Source organism: Eptatretus burgeri, chromosome 10 (genome assembly GCF_056783735.1).
Source record: "Eptatretus burgeri isolate ZD-2024b chromosome 10, Ebu_testis_v1, whole genome shotgun sequence".
Taxonomy (NCBI): Eukaryota; Metazoa; Chordata; class Myxini; order Myxiniformes; family Myxinidae; genus Eptatretus; species Eptatretus burgeri.
Genome location: NC_140970.1, coordinates 53433049 through 53457587, shown reverse-complemented (window position 1 = coordinate 53457587; position 24539 = coordinate 53433049). Strand labels below are relative to the sequence as shown.

The 24539-nt window shown below is 38.3% G+C and overlaps 1 protein-coding gene across 4 annotated transcripts in view; it reads left to right on the top strand.

Annotated features, from left to right (window-relative positions):
* The window catches only part of LOC147018592 (sodium-coupled neutral amino acid transporter 3-like), a 104920-nt gene extending 87142 nt beyond the window's left edge, over positions 1 to 17778 (top strand). For all 4 annotated transcript variants that reach the window (XM_085898387.1, XM_085898388.1, XM_085898390.1 and 1 more), the window contains 7 exons: positions 821 to 988; positions 1131 to 1210; positions 2107 to 2207; positions 10236 to 10351; positions 10503 to 10647; positions 11102 to 11205; positions 12879 to 17778. In XM_085898387.1, coding sequence (XP_085754513.1) covers positions 821 to 988; positions 1131 to 1210; positions 2107 to 2207; positions 10236 to 10351; positions 10503 to 10647; positions 11102 to 11205; positions 12879 to 12983 — 819 coding nt within the window. In that variant the 3' untranslated portion in view covers positions 12984 to 17778. The remainder of the gene's footprint in view (positions 1 to 820; positions 989 to 1130; positions 1211 to 2106; positions 2208 to 10235; positions 10352 to 10502; positions 10648 to 11101; positions 11206 to 12878) is intronic.
* Positions 17779 to 24539: the final 6761 nt, after the last annotated feature.

Here is a 24539-nt window from a genome sequence, read left to right as displayed (position 1 = left end):
GGTATGACCTGCATGGTTGTCGATGGATTCGTAAAATTAAATACAAAAGCAAAGACTTTGCAACAGTTAAAATAATCAGGAGGTCTGTAGACATCCCATGTTGGGATGGCATGGATACTCCATATGATTAATGTAACACAAATCCTGAAATGTATGTATGTATTTCATTACGTGTGTAAAATAACGCAACAAATCAAATACACTATGTTTGTATCAGGAAGTCTGTAGAATGGGTGTGTGTTTTTATTTAATATTTCACAAATCAAATTCATACGGAAACAATCAACATGTACTATCATTGCAAATTATGGACACACGGATGGACAGGAAGCATTATTCAAAGTTGGAGGGATGGTTTCACATGATAATCTCTTGTGACCATCCCTACCTTGTTTACATACCTTTTGGCATATCATCTCTGCACAACATCCTTTTACATTTTGAAAAAAAAAAAGTTTTTTTTTTTTTAATTACTTGCAACATCAAAAATCAGTTCGTTTGTCACATCGCCGAGCAATTTTATCCCTTTCAAGACTCCCAAATAGAAAAATCTTGTAATCGAGAAATTAAAATCATTCAAGACCTTTTAGCTAAACCCTTAACTCTGGATCTTGTACATTGTCTCGTCCTTTTTGACCAGTACAATTTAATTCATTCCACCATTATAGTTATCATTTTGCAGCATTCCCTGTCTGCCTGAGTGGTAATAACAATCAAGCACAAATAATATTATATTTATTCTATCCCAATTCATGTTAAAAAAAAAAAAATTCTGCCAACCTTGCTTTTCATTGTTTGCCCATCTTTAATTGTGATGTAGGTGATCTACAAGAAATTTCAGATATCATGTCCCGACTCGAATGGCTATCACTACGATGTCAATGTTACCAGTCTCTCTACCAAGATTCCCTCCATCTCACCTTTGCACACCAATAACAACAGTCACGAGGACACCTGCTCACCTCATTATATCACTGTCAGCACAAAGGTAAGCACTTGATTACATCAAAAATCTGCTTCAACCACCAAAATACGATTGTTGGTCAATTTTACACGATTGGCCAACAAAACGACTTTTATGGCCTTTTCCAAGTATTGTCTAAGCCTGGCATTTTTTTTCTATCTCACAGACAGCGTACACCATACCCATTCTTGCCTTCGCTTTTGTTTGCCATCCAGAAGTGCTACCTATCTACACAGAGTTAACCAAGTAAACAAACACCTCTCTCTCTCTCTCTCTCTCTCTCTCTCTCTCTCTCTCTCTCTCTCTCTCTCTCTCTCTCTCTCTCTCTCTCTCTCTCTCTCTCTCTCTCTCTCTCTCTCTCTCTCTCTCTCTCTCTCTCTCTCTCTCTCTCTCTCTCTCTCTCTCTCTCTCTCTCTCTCTCTCTCTCTCTCTCTCTCTCTCTCTCTCTCTCTCTCTCTCTCTCTCTCTCTCTCTCTCCTCTCTCTCCTCTCTCTCTCTCTCTCTCTCTCTCTCTCTCTCTCTCTCTCTCTCTCTCTCTCTCTCTCTCTCTCTCTCTCTCACATGACTACACTTTGCTTCATCTGGTTGATGCTGCACTCATTTTTGATAGACATCAACCTTTAATTTTCCCATTACTGTGTAGTGAGGCACCGTCTTGCTGCACATTGACAAATACCATACGTGGCTTTGTTGGACAGAATCTTTCCTAAATATCTCACTCAAAGCCCGTTTATTGATTAGTTAATTCATTCTGACTTCTGTGATGAATTGTTGTGTTATGCAAATGAGGTCCATGCAATCTATCTTCAGTTTTCTTTCTTTACCATCTTTCTTGGTTGTGGTCATGCAGTTTGCCAGCTGTATGGTTGCAAGCTCTGCATTTTACATTGATTTCCCCATTCCGATGAAACCCAAGCCAGAAAAATGTCCAAGACTTGCTTCATATGCAGACTTGTACACTTCCCTTTTGAGTTATTTCTTTATATTTTAATGAGAAAAATTCTGCAGTATCTTTCACTGTTATGTCTACCCATTACATCTTATTCCAACCTTTTAACTTAACCTGCTGATTCATGCATCACTGTGGATTGCTGCCTACCACTATCTGTCTGTTCCTCACTCCTCACCCTTTGGTTTTACAGCCCTACGAAAGAAAGGATGCAGTCCGTGGCCAACTTGTCCGTGTTCTCCATGTTCTTTATGTACCTTCTTACGGCTATTTTTGGTTACCTTACCTTCTACGGTACGTGAGAAGGATACAATGTTATGAAATGGTACCTCACAAGATATCGTTGGTAGCTGACACAGATCCAGGGCGTTAAAAAATGGGGACGGGGGAGGGGGGACAACATGGTGTAAAACTAGTGGGGAGGGGAGGGGGCTAGGTACCAAAGTATTATCTTGTTACACCCCGACATACTTTTCTATCCTTTTGAGAATTATTACATTGGTATCAATTTGAAAGACATGTATGTTTTAATATTTTTATTCTCAACACATACCACCGTTCTGAACTTAATTGATGTCATTCAAAACATGAACATAAATGTTTGCGACCGGGGGTGACAAGGCTACCATGTACATGCTCATGCATAAATGCCAATTTCCAGAAAACATGATACTCAAAATCCCATATCACATATATTTATAAAAGAAACGCGCATCTCGACATCACTAAACACCATTTATATGATAAAGAAATAGTTTGACCCAGAAATAAGTCATAAGCAATATGTTAATGCCCTTTTTTTCTTTCATACATTGAAGACGCCAACAAAATGATGTCCATAAAGTTCTTAGCTGTCCGTCTTCAAATCAAATGCGCGAATGGAATTTCGAAGTGATCGAGAATATGAGAATCATCTATATAATACGATTGTTCGTCCGTCCGTCCATCCGTCTGTCCGTCTGGCTCTGTGTAACATTCCGTTCCACCCGTTGGTTGGACAGCTTGTCTGACTCCACCCACAATTTCAACCTCATGAAAAAAATCATATGGCCACCATGTCCGTGCTTACTGCTTATGGCAAAGTCAAAGACGTATTCGGAATTTTCACATTCCCTCTAAGTTTTCCTTTCAGTGTAAAATGGCAAAAGCGACAGTTGAAAGGATGCTGATGGGCGTCACAGGTCTGTTGCCAATATGTCTCAGCAATTGAGGCATTGGTCTGTTGCTTTATACACCACCCAAATAACTGTGTGGCATTATCTAAAGGAGGCTTAAACCCGTGTCATTATAAAGGTCTTTCTCTGAAGTCATTATTTACTTTAAGTGATGTGTCGATATGCATCAGGAAGAAGATAATTGGTTCAGGGTCATGTGTTGGCACAATTAACCTGCTCACGGTCACATTTTTTTTTCCTCCGCATATCTCGCAGGATTGTGAGTCGCAGGAGCCGTTTCAACAGCGGTTTTTGTTAAGTCGGTGATTGCATAATAGGGGAGGGGAAAGCGTTAAATATTCCACCGTTTTGATGTGGGAAGGACAGTTTACTTTTATGAGAGTGAGGAGGGGAGGACCAGGTTGGGGCTGGGATGGGGGGGAGAGCATAGATGGGACAGAGTTGGAAGGTTGAGGACTTGTGGTGGTAGGGGGTGGGGAGTGGGTTTGAAGGCTTCAAGAGGGGAGGGGATTGATGCCTTATGGTTTGGAGGGGGAGAGTGAGGACTTGGGGTTGGAAAGGGGGGGGGGGGGTGGAGTTGAGGACTTCAAATCACATTTTACTTTTTCGGACATTCGGCGGGTCCCTGCTAGTATGAGAATAATGAAACTCAGACTAGACAACGCAAATGTGAATTTGAAATTTCGGATCTCACAAGACTTCAGAGAGATTGGTCGTGTATTCACCACTCCTTGTGACGGAAGTGGATAAGTCAAAGAAACACACAGTAAGATCACTTAGCTAAAGCCAGGCAAGATTAATGAGGACGTATTATCAGCGGAGGAACAGTACCTGATAGTTCTGCAGTGCAAACACGACTGTCAGAATGATAGCAGATGGCATGGAGTGGAAACTGCTCGATGGTGGGCGAGTGGCTGAAGGCTCACAGTAAGTGAACTGTCACCCACAAGTTAAATTGCTTTAGACTGTACTCAAATCAAGGATACACAGCAAAGATGGAGAAGCTCCACCACAAATGTGTGAGTAGTATTCCATCATCTGATGAACCTGAGATTTATAAGGAGTCAACAGTTGGGAAGAGGAAAATAATTTTTTGGCTCGGAAGAGAAATCCGAATTTCGAAGAAGCCTCACTGGCGAAAGTTACAATCGTGGGCTTCCAGAAGAGATGAGAGGAAAATTTAATTCTCTTTATGCTGTTGGCGGAATCATGTGTGAAAAATGTGGTGGACATGAAAAGGGAGAGAACATTTGTTCTGACCTTAGTGCAGGATATCTCAGAATGTTTTGGAAGGATTCGGACAAAACTTGGTGGACACGTTGGATGTGTGACAAGGAAGAATTTATTCAATTTTGGTGAAGATCCGCATCCGGATCTGATAATTTTTAGGTGATTCTTCACCATTGAGAGATAGGGCTAATATGACATATAGCCCGAATATCTCAAAAACTTGTGGACGGATTCAGGTGAAACTTAGTGGACAGGTTAGGTGTGTGACAAGGACGAATTGGTTCGATTTTGGTGAAGATCCAAATCCCAATCTGGATACGAGAATTATTTAATTTTTTAGGTGATTCTTCACCATTGAGAGATAGGGCAAAAATCGATATAGAGCACGATATTTCAAAAATGTATTGGGCCCTATACGTTCCCTTGGATCAGGCATTGCGTGGCGGAGGTATGCACTCTACCGAGTGCGATTCTAGTTTGAGATGTTACGATGTTTCAGTGTGGTTGATTGTTTTCGTGTTTGAGACGTCTTAGTGTGGTTGAATGTAATGAGGTTGTTTGAGCGTCATTTCATTGAAGCATCAAGATCAGAATTCAGAACATTGGCAGTTGAAGTGTGATTTACATTCAATGACCCAGAAGATGACAACTGAGTTTGAAAGTTGACAGAGGCGTGAAGAGTTGAGTCATCAGCTTATTAGTGAATGCGGTGTTTAGCGGTACATTAATTTATTTAAGAAATAATATGTGTGAGATAAGAAGAGCCCTGTGGTACTCCATCATTAATATGGAACCTCTTGGAAGTAGAAATGGAGCATCCTTTAAGCTTTCCAGCTACGTAATGGTAGGAGGAGAAATGTCATATATTGGTGTAGTTCATCAATGAGCTCTTTGGGCCAGAGTCTATGAAGGAGGCCTTTGTGCCAGAATCTAATGTAACAGCATGACACACTCTCTGGATGACTTCAGGGCAGAAGACCATATGTTGATGACATAAGTGAGTGGATCATCAGTAGATGTAGTTTTTCAGAATCCAAATTAATGGTCTCAAAATTAAGTTTAATTTTACAGGAAAGACAAAAACTGCTTGGTGACAACAATTTCCAAAACCATGGAAAGGGTGGAAGTTGAGGCAATGGGGTTTGATGGATTCGTTTCAGCACATTTTAAGGCACAGGGAATATATGTGCATTGTGAATGCTTCCAAGGTGTGAAAAAGATACATGTTGAGTCTGAAAGTTTATACAGCCAAGTAATAACAGGAGCTAGATCAACCTCATCCTTCTTCAAGGCAATTGGAGGGATGCCATCAAAACCATTTGTCTTTTTCATGTCTAAGACTGATTGTGCTGTTATCACGTGACCAATCGCAGTATCCTTTTGAACTTGTAACTCAGTGTCACAAATTATGTTTGATATACTTATGTTTGCTGCTGTACTAATGCAGTGCGATGTTAATGCTTCTATGCCGAATATTTGATATGGAACTCATATGCATATAATTTGATATTGTTATTTATGACTGTGTAATATTTGCTGACGTGAGATGTTTGTTTTAAAACTTGAGTGGAGTACAAAGGTGGATAAGTTTCAATACTGGAGTTATACTTTAAGCTGTCTGGAAAGAACTTGAGATTGGGAATTTTTTGTTACTGCTGGATATATATATATATATATATATATATATATATATATATATATATATATATATATATATATATATATATATATATATATATATATATGTTACAATTGCTCAAGGCTTGTGGAAGAAGTATGACACAGAACAAATCAGGACACAACGCAACAAAGGGAACAGCAGAAGAAAGGGGAAACACCAACAGCAGGGTGGAGGGAGAAAGTAGACAGAGATGGACAAACAAGGGATGCAGATAACGATGAGCGGTGAGGGAGAATGCAAAGGCTGGACAAATATAGAATCATCTTGCAATTTTGAACAGTTTGTAGGGGGAGGAACTTTAGTGAATGTTCTCTATCCGAGCATATATCAATGGGAAAGAAAAGCTAAATAAGAAAAGCAGAGTGAAATATAACAAAGGTATAAATACCGAACCATGTGACCGATCCTGACCAGCCAGTTTGTGAAAGACTAAGTTATTGTGGCAGGAATTGTGAATTTGTTCATGGTGCCGGTGACAGCTCACCGACTGTTCACGAAGGACACTGTGGGATTTTTACGTCCACCAACTAATGCCGGCAGATGGGATGCTCAGTTTAACGTTCATCCGAAGGGACGGCACACACATTGATAAATAACCTTGTCTGTGAATGTCAGTTTATAACTGGGCTGAGATTAAAAATCAGGCTAGACAGCTTATCGGCGAGTGTACATACCCCAAGGCCATCCTACCAACCCAATTATTTACTTAACTAGCATTGCAAATACTAAATGACACTCTAACAAAACAATAATAACTGGAACTACACAATGTAGAATGCGTACCTCCACCGGGCTGACCAGTTTACGTCTTGCATCTCAATTATAGGCCTGATCTGCATCCAGACCTTAACCTAAATATAACATAACCAAAATAATATAACATAACCAAAATCTAATCGGCTTGTTCTTCTCACCTAGCCAACTCATCCTCAAAGTCTTCTCATAATCTATCCACGACTTTTTAAAACATGATGCTACATATCGTTTTCGGCCCCATCTCTAAATAGTGAAGATTCCCTTAAAATATAAATAAAATTATTGGAACCGGATCCACATGGTCACTGGAAAAATAAATATCACCAGAAATACAACACAATAATATAACATTAATATAATACATAAATATAACATATAAATATAACACATGAATAACACATAAATATAACACACAAATAAAACAAATAATAACATAAATATAACATAAATTTATCATTAATATAACACATGACTAACACATAAATATAATGCAATAATATAACACAAATAGAACACATTAATATCTATATATTACTAAACTTCTCATCTTGTGTATATATATATATATATATATATATATATATATATATATATATATATATATTTATATATATGTTGTTGCTCTTCTTTCGGCTGCTCCCGTTAGGGGTCGCCACAGCGGATCATCCGTTATGATCCGCATACTGATTTGGCACAGGTTTTTACGCCGGATGCCCTTCCTGACACAACCCTGGTCGCCTCTTATGACACAGGGATCAGGATTGGAATTCGCCATTATTCCGGGCTGCCCTACACCCTATCATAGCGCGGCCCAGCGCAGAGCGCCCATCCTCAAACGATCCTCCAACCCAAGCCTCCGAGTAGCCGGATTACAGGCGCACGCCACTATGCCCGGTATATATATATATATATATATATATATATATATATATATATATATATATATATATATATATATATATATATATATATATATATATATATATAAATATATATATATATATATAATGTATGTATGTTCCCAAAATACAGCCAAAACGATACACGATAGCGCAAATTTTTTCGGGCCACCTTACTCACCATTTGCCTGTGGTGTGCAGTATCAAGTTTCGTTCAAATCGGGCAATGAAAAAAATAATTAAAAAATCAATTCCCGATTCAGTCATGTCCTCTTCGGGAGAATTTAATCAATGCAAACAACCTCAGCGGTCTAGTTCACTGGAGCTATCTCTTTTTTTTGTTCTTGAAATTACTTTTTCATCAACCGCTGTCACAGCAGGAACCCAACGGGTTCACTGGTCGTCTAGTAACATATAGATATAACATTAATATAACACACAAATAAATATAACATAAATATAACATAAATATAACATATAAATATAATGCAATAATATAACATAAATAGAACACATTAATATAACAAGCTCGGTAGCAGTGTGGTGATGCACCTTTGATCGGAGCCAGTTGAATGTATGGAATCATGCCACCACAATAAGTAAAAGTATTAAAACATAATGTGTGTGTGTGTATATATATATATATATATATATATATATATATATATATATATATATATATATATATATATATATATATAATAACGTATATATAATCATGTAAATATAACACGTAAATATAACATAAATACAACACTACAGTGCCTATAGAAAGTCTACGCCCCCTTTCAAAATTTTCACCTTTTGTTGCCTTATATAGCAATTAAATAGCATTAAATCAGACTTTTTCCACCTTTATTTACACATCGTAGTTTACAAGTGAAAAACAAATTCTACAAATTTCAGAAAATTAATTGAAAATACAAAACCAGAATATCTTGGTTGGATAAGTGTCCACCCCCCCCCTATAAAAGCTATTGTAAATTAGCTCAGGTGTACCAAACCACCTTCGAAGTCACACACCAAGTTAATTGGCCTCCACCTATTTCAAATTGCAGTGATTCTGAATATTTAAGAATATAATCAGCTGTTCCTGTAGGTTTCCTCTGCTGGGTAGTACATTTCATAGCAAAGACAAGCATGAGTACCAAGAAGCTTTCAAAAGACCTCCGGGATAAAGTTGTGGAAAGACACAGAAAAGGCTATGGGTATAAAAATATTTCAAAGGCTTTGAATACCCCTTTGAACACAGTCATGACATTCATAAAGAAGTGGAAGGTGTATGGTACCACCAAGACGCTGCCTAGATCAGGTCATCCCTCCAAACTGGATGACCAAGTAAGGAGACTGATCAGAGAGGCCACCAAGAGGCCATTGGCAACTTTGAAAGAGCTACGTGCCTTTATGGCAAAGACTGGTCACTGTGTGAATGCGACAACAACATCCCAAGCACTCCACAAGTCCGGCCTGTACGGTAGGGTGGCAAGAAGGAAGCCATTACTCAAAAAAGCCCACCTTGAGTCCTGTTTGAGGTATGTAAAAAACACTGGAGATTCTGAAGCCATGTGGCAAAACGTTTTGTGGTCTGACAAAACCAAGATGGAACTTTTTGGCCGAAATGCAAAACGTTACGTTTGACACAAACCCAACACAACACATCACTCAAAGAACACCATCTCTAATCTGAAGCAGGGTGGTTGTGGAATCATGTTATGGGGATGTTTCTCATCAGCAGGGACTGGGGCACTTGTCAGGATAGAAGGGGAAATGAATGGAGCAACATACAGAAAAATCCGAGAGGAAAACCTGCTGCCCTCTGCAAGAAAGCTGAAATTGGGACGGAAGTTCACCTTTCAGCATGACAATGACCCGAAGCACACAGCCAAAGCGACACTGGAGTGGATAAGGAACAAAAAGATAAATGTCCTTGAGTGGTCCACTCAGAGCCACGACCTAAATCCAATCGAAAATCTGTGGCATGACTTGAAGATTGCCGTCCATCAATGCTCCCCACGCAACTTGACTGAGCTTGAACAGATTTGTGCAGAAGAATGGACAAATATTGCCCAATCAAGGTGTGCAAAATTGGTAGGGACCTATCCCAACAGACTTACAGCTGTAATTGCTGTCAATGGTGTGTCCACCAAGTGTCAACTCAGGGGTTGGACACTTATCCAACCATGTTATTCTAGTTTTGTATTTATTATTAATTTTCTGAAATTTGTAGAATTTGTTTTTCACTTGAAGTTGTGGGTAATGATGTGTAAATAAAGGTGGGAAAATTCTGAGTTAATGCAATTTAATTCCAGGCTATAAGGCTACAAAAAGTGAAAATTTTGAACGGGGGTGTAGACTTTCTATAGGCACTGTAAGTACAACACGGCCACCACCTTTCTTGCACTCCTTGTAGACACAGCACTCACAACAGGAAACATTACCATAAAGGAAAATATCTCTTTTGTCAGTGCCCCACTGCACAGTTGGAATCGTAATAGTTGCCACATGAAATTGCCAGAATTGAGAGAGTTGGGACTCAGATGTATAATGAGTCACATTCACAGAGGGCCCACTATGTGTGCAGGTCGGGTGGAAGATGAATTGCTGCATACATATCCTCACCATGACCAGCTTATCCTTGCCGTGCGTCTTGCTGTCCTTGTTGCCGTGACTCTCACTGTCCCAATCGTCCACTTTCCAGTGAGCATCGAGCTACAAGCACCCGTATTTTCACATCGGTCCATGAGCTTGCAGTAATGAGTTGATAGGCTAGCCATGGAGATGGAAAATGTGTTCCATCTTGATATGGTGCTATGCCATACAATGTGTGATATTGTACCTCTGGACGCAGGTTCGGAAAGCAATCTTACAAATGGCGTGCCCAGATAAACCTTTTAACTGGCTTCGTCATGCACTTATTGCTGTGGTTCTTCTTGCTGGAATCTGCCTGCTGGTCATCTTCGTGCCCAACATCCGTGACATCTTTGGCTTTGTTGGTAATGCCCTTCCCCTTATCTGTTTTTTTTTCCCGGCCTGTTGTTTTGCTCGTATTTTACTAAACAGTTAATTCTCCAATTGAACTGCCATTCCACAACCTGCTTTTTTATTTATTTATTAACTCACTCTAAATTGAGGGCATTGGAAGTGGGAAAAGGAAGAGAATGGGGATGATTGTAGGTTAGAGGAAGGAGTGTGTGAGAAATGTTGAAAGGAACGAAGAGTGTGTACTTTAACATTAATTCCAAGGATGTTGGTAAACAATGGACAAGCACACATGGTATTCGGGAGTTGAACCTGGGTTCACCATATTGTGAGCCAGGTGTTCAGACGGGAACACGAGCAGGCCAACTTGAACAGGTTTTACCATTTTTGTTGCTCTTTTTGGCTTCTCATCAAAGGATTATCTTTCATCATACCATTATTTCTCCTGCCTCGTGTGTATAATCACAGGTTCGACATCAGCTCCTTGTCTCATCTTCATATTCCCAGCCATTTTTTATATTCGGAATGTCCCAATGGAGAGAGAGCCACTGAACTCACGTCAGAAAATTGGGGTAAGATTTGTCGAGCACTGTCACCATGATGTTTGTCCCGAACCAAGACTGGTTGTTGACTGAAGCGTGTGTAATCCCTTTGCTTTTCATCTTTTTTAGTGTATTTTCTTCTTTCATCTGTATCCATATTTTAATTACTTATTTTGTTCCCGACATTTGCGATTTCTACGATTCATCCTCATCCTTTCAACACCCAGGGCTTCATCGTCGTCCTTTCTCATATCTCAAAAATTTATCGAGCATGCAAAACCTTTTTAGCAGTGCAAATAATAAATTTTAATTCAATGTGTTTTTGTTGTAATATTTGACCTGTAAAGATTGGTCCAATTTGATGTGCTAAATTGTTTACCTACTTGTAGTTGTAATACACTGGTAGGATGGCCAACACTCCTCTAAGCTATCAGCCTGGGTTTGAATCCCGACCCAGCTATAAACTGTCATCCCGGTGTTTCACAGGCAAGGTGATTCATCAATGTGTGTGCTGTCCCTAGAATGGACGGTGGATGTTAAAGATCCTATGGTGTCCTTCACAAAGAGAAGGCGAGTTATTGCCAGCACCCTGAACAAATTACGAATTCCTGCCCTAATCTCCAGTAGGCATTGCATTAGCGGCACAGCACAGCCAATGATGCTACTCACAGCCTTGTGCTGCTTATGAAAGACATAGTATTTGTAATAAGAGGTGATTATAAAATTAATTACTTTTCCCATGAAAAAAACGACTGAGCTATCTCATTTTGAAGTGCTGTTTATATTTTATAAAGGAATTTGCGGCTGAGGAAAGAGCTTTAAATTCAACAAATGTATAATAAAATAGAAGGGCACTCTTCGACGTCGCCAGATAGACCTTCCCCCACATTATTACATCATTATTCATACTTGCACCAAGTTTGATTTCAATTCCTGAACCCATATTCGAAATATTAAATAATTCTGGCTGCCAGACCGTGTGTCCGATCAGGTTGACATTTAAAGCATATATTTATTCCCCAAGATTACTCGATCATAACTTTGACGTTTCACATCGATTGATGAAGCGGTTCGAGAGAACATTTTTAAAGATCTTTGTTCAATTCAATATGGCTGCCAGACCATCTGACCTATTAATTATTCGTGAACACCCTGGTATCCCCAAGGCTTGGGGAATATGGGGGTGAAGTTTCCCCTTGAAATGTCAAGCCATTCTGGAGAGGATTATTTTAAAGGTTTCGGATAAATTCAATATGGCTTCCAAACCATGTGACATATGACGTCATAGTTGGAGAACTTTTGGGTCCTCATGAATAGGCGATCATACCTACAAAGTTTCACCTCGATCTGTTCATCCGCTACAGAGAAGAATATATTTTTATTTTTTAATGTTAGAAACAATATGGCTGCCAAACCACGTGAACGATAAGAGCATCAATTTTTTTCCCCCCATACAATTTCTTCCAGATGAACCTCAAAAATTTTAATACTGATCGGATAAAGCGTTTGATGTATGCAGTTATGACGTCATAACGAAGCCACTTATAATATCATCAAAAACAAAATAACTTATTTCCCAAGGGAGTACTTCACATGTGCCAGGTTTCAATTTTTTTTTCCCATGGAGTGGTTTTGGAGATTTTACCTTAATGCTCATCATTCACTATTTTTTAATACATTTGTTATGCTTGTCTTTCCCACAGGCAGCTTGCTTTGGCCTGCTTGGTGTTGCTTTCATGGTGATGTCCATCAGCCTCATCATCACCGACTGGGTGGCCGGAGAGACTGGACACGGTGGCGGCCACTGAACGAACTTTCCCACCTCCTTGACCCTCCATCACCCCCAAAACTCTAGTCCCTTCTGCAGTCCTTCACTCGCTTGTGGATATTCCGCCTCTTCAAAGCCCTGAGTTCTAAGATGTGTTTTTCCTGAGGAAGAGGATTTGAGCATGACTGAGATATGAGGAGCGGGTTGCGATGTGGGCTCAGTCGTATAAAGCAGAAAGATTGGTTTAATTGCGAGCAGTAATGTCTACATAATCACGGTGGTTTTCCTGCCATTGCTTTTAATTGGCGATGTCGTTAGCCACAATGATTGTCGGACAAGTTACTCATGGGTGCTGGGGTCACCTTCTTATACCCGTCCATCATGTCCCATCATCTAAATGGGGCACGTAAGGATATTCTTCGTACAGAAAGAGCCGAGCACAATTTGGAAGAGATTGAGGGTTCATTTCTTATCTTTACAACATCTGTTATTATAGTTTTCCTTGTGAAAACCATCAGTATTTTAGAATCTTTCCCACATACACATACCTATTACTCTCATTTTCTCTCTTAAACTCCTACCTCCCTCTAAGGTGACAATTAACCATCTCCAAAATTCGTCTTGTTCACCTGTATTGACTATGGATATTAAACTTTTAGTTGTAATTGGAAATTTCCATAAACAGGCAGCATAGTTTTGTGGCCAACTTAACAAAGGCTTATGAGAAGAGAGAAAAAGGGGGAAACAAGCTCAAATGAGCTAAGATCCTCGTCCTCTTAATGATGACGTCATAAAAACGAATATGACGTCATTGTGATGTATCAGGTTTGTGATAAATTATCTGTGCTGATGCCCGGCTTGATTCCCGCAAACAAAATTCAAACAGCTTGCCTAGTTTCGGAGATAATGGTATCGGCAATTTCCATTAGCGGCGATATTATGACGTCAACTTTTTTTCTAGGAAGAATTTCCAAAATCGGAGATGGTTGCTGCCTGCGCGTGGGCTTTCTGCATATACATGGCGAGTTTCACGAAGATCCGATGAAAACTCTGGGTTGTGAAACAAAAAATAGGAATTACCTCATAAAAATTGATATGACGTCATGGTGATGTATCATATGTGCGGTAATTCATCTCTGCTAATGCCCTGTTCGATTCCCGCAAACAGAATTCAAAAAGCTTGCCTAGTTTCGGAGATAATTTTTTAGGCGATTTCCATTAGCGGAGATATTTTGACGTCCTAACTTTTTTTTCTCGGAGGAATTTTCAAAATTGGAGATGGTTACTGTCTGCGCAGGGAATTTTTACATATATATGCCAAGTTTCAGGAAGTTTCGATGAAAACTGTAAGCTGTGAAACAAAAAAGTCCACAAGAAGAAGATGAAGAACAACAACGTGAGTAAGACTTAGAGATCCTCCACGAGGATCTAAAAAAAAGATACAAACTCAAAAAGTTTTCCCTATAGCCTACTACCTGTTTATTTTTCACAAAACCTGCTAAAAGTAGACATTATAGATTTGGAAAATCAAAGCACGTAGTACGTGAGTTTTAACCTAAAGAGCTTGAATAATAAGTAGTCTGGTGGGCCCGACTTCACTTTGACAATCTCAGCCGATAATGCTCTATGTGAGCTTATACCTTCATACCATTATCCTCGTACCATTATAAATCACAACAGTAAACTACAATACTTGAACACAAGACGGCACTGTGGAATGCCAAGCCCGCTTCGTTGAACACACTTGAGCCCATTTTGCAGCGGTCATTTTGTGTGAATTATTGCTACGGCAATAAGTCAAAATGTTGAGCACATTATGCAGACTAATGACATGAAGGAATTGCGGTGATGCGATTTTAAATATATAATTATTGTGTAGGTAATACCAGCGGAGAATATGTCCGTTCGTGCTGAGACAGATGTGGAGACTGATTTTTGTTTTGATCTGTTCATGATTATTGACTTCAGCTTGTGTTGAGGATGTGTTCGAGCGGTTTCCGCTTCACTGGGCTGGATGATAGCTGTGCATCTTCCAGCCATGAAGGTCTCTTTCAATGTAACCGCCAATGCAGGAATAAGGAAAACGAGAGAACCTTGTGGCGGGTTCTTCTTTTTCAGAAATCGTTCAGCCCATCCAATCGGACTGTCATGATGCACATAGCCTGTTCAGCACCTAGTAAAGTGATAACAGCTTGTTACTAGTTTCATTCCCAAGCCAGGGGCACCAAATTGTGAGTGGTACTTTGCAAGCCAGTTTCCTCCCAACATCGTTATGCCATCCTGGTTGTTATGACGTACATGCTAGATGAAGAAATGCCACCAACGTCACCACGGTTTAACTGTCAATCTTGCGGCACGTTGGCAATAACTTATGGATGGAAACTTGCAAACAGTGCTCTTCGTTTCCTTCACGATGGTGAGATATAAGCTGTTTTTATTTTCAAATCTTACCAGTCTGTGTGTAGCATAGTGCAATCTATTTCTCTAGCACTGACTTGCTGTGAAGTGAAGACCCATTAGGACATCTGTTACAGTATTTTGAATTGATAATTAACCAGGTGGTTAAATAATTAACAGAATGTTAATCCTGCAGTGTTGATGTACGTAGAACCTTGTGTGGCTCCTGCTTCGTTTCAGCACATAACGGGTCGTAGATCATGTGGGAAATGACACGCATAATGTTAACATGACACTGTGGACCGAACTGTGAATCTAAGGTCAATATAAACAGGTCCAATACTGCTTGAAAATGCTTGAAAGGAAAACGATCGATATCGCTGTGATCGAGCTATACAGTAGCTCCGTTGTCGCCTACTCCCTCTGTCTTTGTGACGTCAGCTGAGGAATATCAGCAGATGGCTGCAGTGACCTTCATTTGACCACCTGCACTTATTCCTCCCAGCAGCAGTCGTTCACCTCTTGGCAAACATTCACCCCTCGCTCTGCTATGCCATGTGCTTGCCATCTTCCTTTCCTTTCCCATTGTACAGCAAGGTTGTTCAAGGGTGGGGGGGACTGGAAAAGACCAGAGATCAGTAGAGACTTGATAAATATCATCTTCTTTTCCTATTAAAGTTCTTTGCTTCTGTAAGCTTCACCCATATGCTTTTGGCACGGTATTCTTGGAGAGTTAGGCCTTCGCATTCTCATAGCATATTGCATTCTTTGCCTTTGGTACAAAAATGCCCGAAACTTATATTTTTGTATATTCCAGTGAATTTATTGTGGAAACACAAATATTTCAGTCATGTAAGAATATGACTATAATTTTTAAATGCAACCTCCCATTTCACCGACACAGAACTGGCATCGTTCAGCATTTTCCGGATGACTAAAAGTCTCGGCATGCTCATGTAATTGCTAAAGTGATGCCCAATATTGGAAGCTACTGGGATTTGATTAGCGGTAATCAACCTTGAATCATTGGCTGCTTTGTTCATGACTAGTGCACACCATATGTTAGGGTAGTATGTCGTAATGGGTTGTAGAAATCAGTATATTTATCGAACCCTCCCTCCCCCCCCCCACATAATTTATGCGCATGACATCAGTATCATGCATCATTTCAGGTCAGTGTTGCTTATTTTGATTATATATATATATATATATATATATATATATTCCTATCTCTCTCTCCTCACCTCTCTTCTCTTTATCCCTCTTTCCACCTCTCTCTCGCTACCCACCTCTCTCCCCCTCCCCAACCTTATCTTTATAATTCTCTCTCTCTTCCCACCTTGTCTCACTCTCCTCCCTTTCCACTCTGGAAGAGATAATTTGAGACATCAACTTGTATGACTCAGCACAGCCCTGGGTGACAAAGTGCAGAGAACGTGTGAGTTTATTTTTGGTTTTGGAAGAGAAAAGAGGGAGGGAAGGTGGAAATAAATAAATAAATAACCCAGGGAGGTAGCTATAGGTGATTGGGGGGGGGGGGGGGATCAAGCTGTGGCTGCCATGTCTGTAGGTTTTCTTTCTTGTTTCCCTTTTCCTGAGGCTTTCCTCCATTGTCTTCGTTTTTTCTTCTTTGTAAGTTTTTATTTTTTTGCTCTCATTTCATTATTCCCCTCTAAACACGCCCCACCGCCTTTCAAATCATCCAGCAAAGATATGTTTCATAAGGTGAATATTATACAGAGTCCTGTTGTTGGTGTGGTATCTACCTGGCAAAGGTATAATGAATAAAGCAGAAGCAGATACTTTCACATCTCCATCGAGTGTGGGATTCCATTGTAAAATGAACAGGACCAATTGGGGGGGGGGGGGGAGTAGATAGATATAGAGAGAGAGAGAGAGGGGTGACCTTGGAGTTGGCATGGGGCCATACCTCCATCACGCCCAGCTCTTTAAAGGGCAAAGAGGCACTTCGGTACTGGAGCGAAATGCAATCTGACTAACGAGGCAGGAATTTCAGATGAGAATCCTGTTACTCTGAAACAGACTAGTTGCCTGGCTTGTTGGAAACGATGGTAGTCTCATGACTATCATCATGGTGTGACGTGGAGCACATCCCTGAACTCTTGAGGATGGGACGGACCTCCCTTTACAGATGCAGGGGAGGCATAGGGTTTACGTGGTTTGTTCGAAGAGCAAAAACAAACCACATCCACCTGATCCACTGACCCGGGAACATCGTTATGAAAGTGTTTGTTGTACAATAAGAGTGCTTGTGTGTAATTAATTGTGCCTGCTATGTTCGTCACAATCGTGGGTCTTATCCCCCATATTACCCCTTCTCCGTTAGAGACACTCTTTATGGGCTATTCAGAGCCTGTGCACCTCGTGGTTCTCAATGTTTCTGTAATTTTATGGCAATAAAAAACGTCTAATCCTCAGCACCCTTTCCATTATTTTTGTTTCATCAATAATGGACGTTTTAATGCACTTTTCTGTTTCACTTGTATATTGCCATGAATTCAGGGTAATGTCGGGGGGCGGGGGTGGGGGGGGTGGTCTGATATCCACATATTACATACATCTCATTACTAAAGTCCCCAACTTTCACATTTTACCCCAGCAAAGCACTCATTCCCAAGAGCCTAAGCTATAAACACAAAATACATTCAAGACACACCAAGGGCAACTTAAAGGGATCCAAAACGTAAATTAATCAGCCTGGCGGAGGTATGCACTCTACCGAGTGGCTATTCTAGTTTTGTTTATTTTCTTTTTACATTTTCGAAGTCTCATGTAAGAGCTGTTCCAAACACAAATCACAAACTAACAGGTTGACAGAGACAACAGACAACAGACAGCATAGGACTTGACATCAGATAAACGTGGTCGTAGATCTCGGGGAGTTATTTCCCAGAACACAATGGGTGCGGGCAGAGCCATCTAGTGGCGGTGCTCATCTCTTTTCAGTCAGCAAGGCACTTTTATGGAGAAATCTCCCTCTCCAAGAAATGCTAACCTAAGGGATTTGTTTGCGACGTATCCTCCAAATGCTGAGTGCCAAGCAAGGAAGCAGCATTTGCCATTTCTCATCTTTGGTATGACTCAGCTCGGGTCAGAATCAAACCACCGATCTCCAATACTGTTTGTGGTTCGTTAGCTGACACTAACGAACCACAATGCCACTGTCTGGTTGTTAAATCCAAATATTGTTCATCAGTTTTGCTGTTTTCCTCTTTAAATGTGCATTTCAATAAAGTGGAGATTATCAAAGCTTTTTAACACACTCGTCAGGATAAAACTGCAAGCAGATGAAGAAGAAGAACCAAACTCATTTACAAAGTTACAATGTAATGTCCTCAACATTGATTGGTTGAGAGAAAGAAAGGACGGGATTACCTGATTCGTGGAACCATCGAGCATCACGAATAATGAGTAGGCGGAGATGAATCACCAAAGTACCGGTGGAAACATAATGCTAGTTATCTGAGGGCTGGTGGGGGAGGGGTAGGTGGTTTTCATGATGACTCAACATTGACTGTGGTACAGTTGGCACAGTCAAGCCATCGTAGTCAAAATAGATATGGAATAGGCAAAGCCGAGAAGCGAACGTAGAATTCTTCTTACATTCGATGCTGCAATTTCCGGTTACTTCGGCCTGGATTCGGGATCAGCGATCAAATAATGTAAATCACGATTTTTGCCTGAAAAAAGCCTGCAAATTATTTTTTGATGCGGGAGATATCTTTATTATAAAATTAGGTAGACTTACTACCTAAATTTTATATTAGGTTTATAAAATTTTTATAAAAAATTATAAAACTAAATTATAAAATTAGGTAGATAAAATTAGGTACTTACTCTCTAGTTTTGTTGTTAATTTTTTAGTCATAAAGGTGAGTAGGTAAAGAATACTGGTTCTGGCTCACTTTTCCCCATGTAAATGAATGGGGGATTTTCAGCCATGAAATTTTTCTTTTTTTTCCCCTAAAAAAATAAATCCCCTTTTTATCCCAAGGTATATTTATTTGTCTCCCCTTTTAACCTGGGGACACTTTTTTTCAAATAACCCATACAACAAGATAAAGATTTGTTAAAGGTGATTCTAAAGAAATATCTGAAACGTCTAAGCCTCGGGACACTCTTTATCAAATAACCGATGCATATTGTTTAGCTCACTCATTGAACCTATAAACATTTGTTCATTCTCAAATTCCTTCAATAGTTTAATTTTCTTTGCACAATAATCCCCATCTAAAATATTGAAAAACAAAACATTTGAATCTTTATATTTTTTAAGATACCCCTTTTGTGCCATTACGAAATGATAAGCTTCCCTTAATGATCTCATCTGACCACCTCCTGAGTTGCATATCATTTTGATATTGTAGTAAATTATTTTTCCATTGTTCAATTGATAACCATCAAATTTTTCAGTCCATTCAAAGATATTTATTATTTTCTTTACATCCTCTAACTTATTGGTTTTTAAATTGATTCGCATATTTGTTTTATTTACCTTTGTTTTAGATATTTTTTCAATAAGACTTATTTGATATTTTTCACATTCATTATGTTTTCCATTTATATACCAAGACTGAGATTTTCTCCACTCTTTAGTTTGACTAATACTTGGTTCGACCATTTATATATTGTGAAAAACGCGGCGGTAGCCCTTAAAAACCCGAACCCATCTTCCCATCGTTAAAACTTGTGTCCATATGGAACACAATCTATTCTATTCACTCTATCATACAATACCCATATGGAACACAATCTATTTTATACACTCTATCATACAATATCCATATGGAACACAATCTATTCTATTCACTCTATCATACAATATCCATATGGAACACAATCTATTCCATTATCTAAAATAAATCTCTGATCATCAAAGGCTCCTAATGCCTTTTTATTTACTTCTTCACTATATATCTTGTGTTTATAACTTCTTATTGTATTCATTTTCCTATATTCTTCTTTCTTATTCATCAAACAATTATAATAATTTCTAAAAGTTATTGATTTCTTTATTACATATTTCTTTATTCCCTTTAACCTTTTATCAATCTGATCACCATACTTATAAGCATATGCCTTTGCTCTCAATCCAATAAACTCACTCATTACTTTTCCACCCAACTCATCCTTAAACTTACCAATAATCTTTTCATTCTTTTTTGAAAATAACTCACTCTTCTTACTAAAATTACTTGTATCATATACTCCAATGTTTTTCTTCATATCTTTATAAACATCGTCAGTTTTTATATCTAGAATAAAACTATCAGTGTCCATATACAACAATGAAACATTTTCACCATACTCTTTCTTTAAATCATTATACAAATAATCATACATCAATATCTTTGATAAATCAAGAACTGCTGTTCCAATATAAATTGGTTTATCCATGACAATACTTTCCTTTTTCATATGAATAGCAGAAAAGTTCTCTGAAAAAACCTCTTCTCTCTCAAAACTTGGTTTATTTATCAATCTAGAAGCTTCTTTCCAAGATGTTGCAAATCTAATGTTTTGCCTGTTTCTAACATTCTCCATTGTCTTTCCAAAGACAGCATTATTCATCAATTTATAGAATTCCCCTTCAAATTTTACTTTTGTATTTGTTCTCATATCTGTATTGAATTTAATATACTTTTTCATCCAAGGACTTTGTTTAAATTTTAAAACTCTATGAATTTTAGCTACTCTCAACCCAGCAGATAAATATTGTCTCAAGTTCCTTTGATGCAAAACATATCCCTCTTTATCATAGAATGTTGTTAATAACTTTTCTGTTGATTTGCCTTTAATATTAAAACTTTTATGATAATCACTGAACCATTCTTTCTTTGGGGTTTCTTTCTCACATGCAAAAGGAAGGTCTTTATGCTTATTATGAAGATCACTCGGGTACTTCAAATCAACTTCAAAATAATAACCTTCTTCTTCGTCATTCAATTCCTCTTGAGAAGAAATAACAATATTCATCAAAGCCTTTTCATAATCCTTTTCTTCCACCCACTCTAATTTACCATAAGGCAGAGATTGAGACATTGCCCATCCATACAAATTATTAGCATCAAAGTACATCAAATAATTACTATCTTTTTCACTATCATAATTTGGAAGATATTTATTATTTGCTTTAGCATATCTTTTTGAACATACTTGTGCTATTCCACCTCTCTTAGACTTCTCAATCATCAAAAGCATATCTACATCACTGACTAAATCTATATCTTGTTTTGTCATTTTCAACATTGCACTCCAAGCTAAACCAGGAGCTGTGAAATAGTGGGCAGGATCTAATCCATAACAATTTTTATTATGACAGAGTGATCTAAAAGCTTCAAACACATCAGCTAACAATAAAACATCTGTTTTTAGATACAAATCATGATATTCTCCAAGGTTCTTTATCTTAAATATTTTCCAAATTTCTTGTGCGTGTTTATATTCCTTATCACTTATCTCTTCTTCATAAAGGTTATTATAGAAACTTTCTTTTGAAGGAAGTTGTGTTTCTTTAAATCTCATAAATGAATCCATATAACCATAAGGATAAATTCCCTTACTTGTAAGAATTTTCTCTTTACTTTGAATTTCATTCCTTGTTTCAATTTCCTCTCAAGTTAGAATTCCCTCTTTAATCAGAATTTCATCTATAATCAGAATTTCCTCTTTAGTTAGAATTTCATTCTTTGTTCGAATTTTCTGTATAATTAGAATTTCATCTTCAGTAAGAATTTCTTCATTAATTTCCTCATTAATTAGAATTTCCTCTTTACTTTGAATTCTCTCTTTAATCTGAATTTCCTCTTTAGTTAGAATTTCCTCTTTTGGAAAGAATGAATTAAGATTTGGAAAAGAGCCCGTGGAGCTTAGATTTGATGCGAGGTTGGCTAGTGGTGTTCCCATAAACTTGTAAGAATCAAGAAACCGAATTCGAGTTATAGGTTTTGTGAATATCATTTTTGTAAATGAAATATACTTTTGACTTGTGTTTGTTATGGCAGAAATATTCCCTGGTGTTTTTGAAAGTTCATTTATAAATAGATGTGTATCATAGTTGGCGCTGTTGTGAAGAAATACTGGAATAAAAGAAGGTAATTTATAATTAAGATTACAACAGGAATGAGCGGGACCTCTATATTTACCAGTAAGATGACAATGATCCCTAACTTTAACTCCTCAATTTCCTCCTCACAAATATGACAGATATTGTTCTTTCTAAATTCTAATTTTTCTTCTTTGGTTAATTTCATCGGTTCATTTGTTTCTTTCATTAATTTAGTTAGTCTTATACAATCCTTTTCTAATCGTTTTACAAACTCTTGTGAAGCATTTTTTCCACTATAATGTTCAAGTTTATTATACTTTTCTCCAACAGATGATTTGATATAATAACAGAAACCACAAGGAATATGTTTTTGATATTTATTTGTATATGGTTCTTTTGGATTAGGAGAAGCAGTATTTATCTTTTTAAGGATACATTCAAAATCAGCGTATATCACAAATGGGTGCATGATAGATTTATTATAATCTTCAAAAGAAATCTTTTCACCAGGTTTAGGCATTGTAATTACAGCTGTTTTTGATTACTACAATATTTTGAATGTTGTTCTAATCGTTCTTTTGTATGAAATGAATTAAGACATCGCTTACAAGGATATATTTTTTTGCTGTTCTGAATACCTGAGAAGAGATTAATCTAGATAAATTATTGATGTATGTATCATGTGAATTCTTTCCAACACTAAAATATAAAAGATCAATGTGTGTTTCTTCATTTTTATAGTTGTTTGAATTTTTTAATATTTGAACTTTGTTTGTATCCGTTAATCCATATACATTAATAGAAAGATTATTCTTTTTCTCAAATTTAGGAATATCTGTTAGTGGCATTGGGAAATTAAAATCTTTAATGTCCAAGGTATTCTCATATTTCATATATTGTTTTACTCTTTCTGAATTACATTTTTGTGGATGTAAGTGAGCAAGTGACGTATCATTCCCCATGACAAAAACCGGAAGCAAAAGGGTCATAGCCGACGACACGGATTCGACAAATTGCCAGGGTATTGTGTTGTTGTTGTTTCTTATTCTCTCATGTGCACGCGTTGAGTATGAAGCTCACTACGTTCGCTATTAAAATCAGTGGAGGAAACATACATCATGTCTGATATTTGGGTCTTTCATGTCTCCGACGATGCCTTTATCTCCCGGCATGCATCATTCCCCATGACAAAAACCGGAAGCAAAAGGGTCATAGCCGACGACACGGATTCCAAATTGCCAGAGTATTGTGTTGTTGTTGTTTCCTATTCTCTCATGTGCACGCGTTAAGTATGAAGCTCGCTCAGTTCGCTATAAAGTTTGGACAAATTATTTCTGTCTGCAAACAATAGGGTTGGTTGACCTGATGAATGTGGCCTCTATTGCATGAAGGTCAGTTAAACTGTCTCCCACTCAGGATTTTAAACCAGCCAACACGATATTGCTCTGCACACTGAGGATTATTCAGTAAATGGTAACGAATTGTCGAGGCACATGGAATAGTTGTCGTACTATGTACATTCTTAAAAGCCTGAGATGATTGTCTCTGTTCGGTTGACTGACCCTGTCTGATCCCCAAAGGGACGTGTTGTTCAATACGATCCTTCAATCCCAAAGATGTGCGGCCCACATACTGAGCACCACAATGGCACTGAAATTCGTAAATAATCTTCCTTATATGAGAGGCGGGCAGGACATCCTTTTGGACTGATGGAAGCAACCGGCGGGTAGTTAAAATTACTCGCGGTCGAACAGCACAGTAAGAATGGGACACTGTCTGTTCGATCTGGTTTTCAAACCATTGAGACACTTTGCCTTTCCAAGGTAGACATCAGAACACAGGACATTTACCAGGTCCGATCATAGAATTATTTGGTGGGTTCAGGAATTTGCATATATAAATATAAATATAAATAAAAATTATTTTTTGATAATGCTAGGATCGAAGCGCTGGATACGATGCTTTTCATTCTGACCGATCCACCGACGAAGATTCATTGCCAAGACGTATTGGTTCACATACAATTGTTCCTCTGCCTGGCAAGATTTTTCCTATTGCATATTTTGCCAACTGGCACTCCTCACAGGACTACCATTTGAAAAATAAAACCTAAATCAAAAATCGGCTCGA